The 4,377-nt window shown below is 56.0% G+C and overlaps 1 protein-coding gene across 1 annotated transcript; it reads right to left on the bottom strand.

Annotated features, from left to right (window-relative positions):
• On the bottom strand, positions 364-4,157 carry USP27X (ubiquitin specific peptidase 27, X-linked). The gene is made up of 2 exons (XM_003135097.4): positions 3,946-4,157; positions 364-3,792 (listed from the first exon to the last, which is right to left on the bottom strand). Exons 1-2 carry the CDS (start codon positions 4,155-4,157, stop codon positions 1,290-1,292), a joined length of 2,715 nt encoding a protein of 904 aa, XP_003135145.2. The 3' UTR covers positions 364-1,289.

Here is a 4,377-nt window from a genome sequence, read left to right as displayed (position 1 = left end):
GCCCCGAGTCCCATCACTGGGGTGCTGAGTCATGAAAGCAACGTGACAAGTCTTCTGAATGGACAGAATGATGACTTGGGGGGACAGCTGTGGTTCTCCTCCCAATCCCGGGTGTGGCACTGACTGTGGGGCCCTGTACACGAGGCAAGAGTGGAGTGTGGGCTTGGGGCTCCAGGAGACAGTCCTGGGGAAGGAGTTATAAGAGAGAGTGAAAGTGTGTGTGTGTGTGTGTGTGTGTGCGCGCGTGCGCGCGAGCATGTGACTGCGTGTGACACAATGTGTGGTCCTTTCTGTCCACGGGCCTTAAGGAGAGCTGACCCTCACCGCTAATGCATTCTGGTCATGGTCAGAAGACGTTTCAGATCCAACAAACGTTTACTGAGCCCCTACAAAGTTCCAAGCCTTTTACTTTATACTTTGACACATTTTATATCATTTAATCTTTAACAATAACCCTTTAAGGTAGGAATTATCTGCATTGTACAGATGGGAAAACAATCGCAAAGAGGTTCATTGATTTGCTCAAGTATATCATACAGCTTTTGTTGTTGTTGTTTGTTTTAAACACTCACACACTATACTCTTCGCTGAGGCCTGTGTTGGTTGCTTATCTTACAGTGTTTCTTGTCTTCTCTACCTTTGGAGCCACTGCTCCCCTTATACAAGCCCCCCTCCTTTCTTGTTTCACTAGCCCACGTGGGCTTTTCTTTGTGTAATACTGCATTTAATAGCACAAAAAATCACGAATACAAAGAAACTGGCAAAGGTGTTTGTCAATGAGATATCCCTGCCTCCTCCGCTTTTCCGCTTTCGTACCCATACGCGTAATGGGCTGCATTTGTATAAACTTTTCTTTTTCCCCCCAAACATATACCTGTTTTATGTGATTGGTCAGTTGAAGCTGAAACACCCATGGAGAAAGATGTTTTACGGTTACAAGGGCACACACCCCCCCACACACCACCCCCCTCCCACCCCACACTTTCCCACACAACCTTTTGGAGGAATATAGGCTATGTACCAGTGTCAGGATTTCCCTGCTCCTGCCTTCCCCACCCAGAGCATTCCTGCCATTTAATTTTCCTTGAAGTGACTGCTTAGATTAGAGCCTCTTCTCCCGCCCCTTCTACTTCTCTTCCAATCGGGACCTTTTAGACACTGGGAACTGTTCAATTCTTACTCTGTCAGGCCCGTGGGCCAATGCAAGTAGGTCCTTTACAAATCTCGATGCCAGTTGTAGTTTGGGTGCTGTCATCTTCCATTACAGGTAGGTAGGTCTGTGTGTCACTTCAGTAGGCTTGTGTGTTCATTTCTTTCACTTTTTCTGACTCATGTTCCAGGACCTGTTTGTGATAGAACAGTAAATACCCTTCACTGTCCAGAACGTCCTTAATACTGGCCTTGGTGATGACGGCATCATCACACTTGAACCACTGGTCCTTGTGGTGCCGGATGAAGCTGGTGTAGTGGCCACTCTCCAAGGTTCCTTGGTGATTAACCACAGCAAACAAGGAATACTTATTCTCGTCGTTTCCACTATTGGTTGGCAGCTGCAACTGTCCATTCATCCTGCTCTCTTTGCTCGAGGCCATGAATGGTGTCATATCCAGCTCCAGAGGAAAGGATATGTATGTAGTGATCTTGCGCCTCTGTTTGGCTGAGTGTTCAAAACGTTTGAAATGAAAACAGGCAACGACGGGTAATTTATTCATTGTGAGCTGTTTGGTAGATTCCTGGTAGCTCTGGCAACTACCGCACTTGATTTTGGCACTGCTTCCTAAGTGCTCTGGCCTCGTAAACCTTCGCAAGCAGTCCGTGAGGGTGGTGATGCCTGGGATGTGGCTTTCCCCATTCACACTGCTCTCCCTCCCTGGGCTCATTGGCCAGAAGGAGGTGCAAGAGCCAGGCAAGTCCAAACTGATGTCCCAGCAGGGGTCTATCGTGGTGGACACCCCATGGCAGGCTTGACAGGTGACATCGGATTGCAAGCCACCTGTGAAGATTTGGTCAATGATGCAGTTACAGTGGTTGGGATTGTTGGCCGCCTTCCCGGCATCATCACCTTTGCAGTGCCTGTGCAGGACGTCTAACGCTGCGATGAGGAACTCGTGGGCATCCTGTTGCCGGTACCCTGCTAAGTGACGCGCGTGTATCCAGACCAGGTGCAGTAACTTATAGGGAACGTGAGGAGACGGGTTTCCAGAATACAACTCCCGAAAGAGCGAAGACATCTCACAGACCAGACACAACTCGGGGCTTGGCATTTCACATCTGTGCCTGTCAGAGAGGAAGAAATCTCTCAGGATGGGAGTGTGGGTAAGGGCCTGGACGATGCAGTTCATAAAGCACGTGTTGCCAAGATTGATTAGTCCTCTTAAACCGATGGTAAAGCTGGAGGTAATTCTTCTCCTCCTTGGGTTGTGTCCCAGCAGTTCTAACTCGGGTTTGGTTGTCTCCCAGGTTGGATATTTCTCACCGAGGCCTGGCATCGAACACTGCTGGTGAGAAACCTCGGTGGAGGTGGAGGCTTGTAATTTCAAAGCCTCCCCTTGCTCTTCTTTGGCAATTTGCTCAATGTCTTTGTCATATACATAGTCCTTACACATAAAGCAGTATATACCTCCGTAATAAAGGTCTACAGCTAAGTTGTGTTGTTTTGTCTCGGCGTGCTCGTGAATGTGTTTCTCTGTGAAGCAGCCAAAGAAGACACAGGAAAGGCAAGAGTGGAGTCTGTTCAAATGGGTGCCGCACACATGGCAGATGCACGACTTTGCCTTGCTTTTCCTGGTCTCGGGGGTTCCACACCACACGAAGCACTGGTAGATGACCCGCAGTTCCTGCCTCCAGTTCTCTCCCACCTTAAAGCTGTTCACGTGGGAACAGCCTGGTGGACCCACAGCGAAATCCACATCCAGGCATCCGCCCCCAGGGCCGCGCCGGGGCCGGGGCCGGGGCGGGGGCCGTGGCCTAGGCTGCGGCGGGGTACGGAGCCGGGTCTGCGGCCGCGGCCGGGGTCGGCGGCGGGGGGCACGGCTGCGCCGCGGGGAGGGATCGGGGGGCCGCGGGGGGTCAGAGGGAAGGGTGGGGAGAGGAACCTCGTCGCTGCCGCCGCCGCCACCGCCGCTCCGCGCTGGGTTCTCATCCTCCGGCTCCTGCTTCGGCTCCCCCTTCGGCTCCTGCTCCGCCTCCCGTGCCGGCTCGGGTTCGGGTTCGGGCTCCAGCTTGAGCTCAACCCGGCGGCCCGGACCCTCCGCCGTCTCCACCTTCCCGGCGGCGTCCACCTTCCCTGCCGTGTCCACTTTCCCGGTGGCGTCCACCTTCCCCGCCGCGTCCACCTTCCCCGCCGCGTCCACCTTCCCCGCCGCGTCCACCTTCCCCTCCACCTTCGCCTCCACCTTCCTCTCCGCCTTCGCCGCCGTCTCCGCCGTCTCCGCCTCCTCTGCCTCCTCCGCCTCCTCCACTGGCGGCGGCTCCTCCCCCTGCTCGCAGGGCTCGGGCGGCCGCTGGGCGTGGCGGCGCGGGGGCCACGCAGACCTGGGGTGTCCCCCGCCCGGCCTGAGGGAGCGCGGTGGCTCTGGCAGCTGGACCCAAAAGGGACTTTCACTGAAGGAGGCGGCGGCGGAAGCAGGCGACGCCCCCGGGAATCCTCCCCGCCGTAGCCCTCTAGCGGAGGCCCGCTCGCAGCCAGGCCCCGTTTCCTTTAATTCAATATTTCCCAAACTTGCTTGTTCACGAGAATCACGTGGGGAGCGTGTTAAAATTACAGATTCCTCGGCTCCACCCGCGGCCCCACTGAATCAGAATCTCGAAGGGACGTGCTCCGGAACCTGTATCTTTAACTAGGGCCGGAGAGGATTCTTATGATCAGGCAAGTTTGGGAAACACAGCTCTAATTCATTGAGGCTGGCGGGAAGGGGGGCGGGGACCGCGCAGTCTCTTTAAGGCGCTTCCAGTTCTCGGCTCCAATCGCTGCTTTGACCCCCATCATCGTCTCCTCCCCTCTCCCCGTCCTTCCCTTCGTCCATGCAGCCTCCCCCAGCACTGCAGGGCCAGGGACCGAGGGATGGCCGGGTCCAGAAACGTCCCCGAGGCTGGGAAATGGCCCCCCAGAGGCCCGGTCCTGAGGAGCGCCGGCAGAAGCTGTCACAGGCCATCATCTCCGCGGCTCAGCCTGCCCCAGCCCTGTCCCAGGCTCCCCGCCCACCCTGGGTTCTGCCCTGCCCCATAGGCACCAAGACCCAGGGCCAGGCCTGGACCCCAGAGCCACAGGGGCAGAGCTCCCAAGGCCACTGGCCCCAACAGGCATGTGCCATGTCCACCTGATCCGTGCTCTGCGGAGTCTGTACCTGCTCCTCACCTCCTCCTCGGGCCCCCAAG

This window comes from Sus scrofa, chromosome X, assembly GCF_000003025.6.
Source record: "Sus scrofa isolate TJ Tabasco breed Duroc chromosome X, Sscrofa11.1, whole genome shotgun sequence".
Classification (NCBI taxonomy): Eukaryota; Metazoa; Chordata; class Mammalia; order Artiodactyla; family Suidae; genus Sus; species Sus scrofa.
This window is presented reverse-complemented; position numbering and strand designations above follow the sequence as displayed.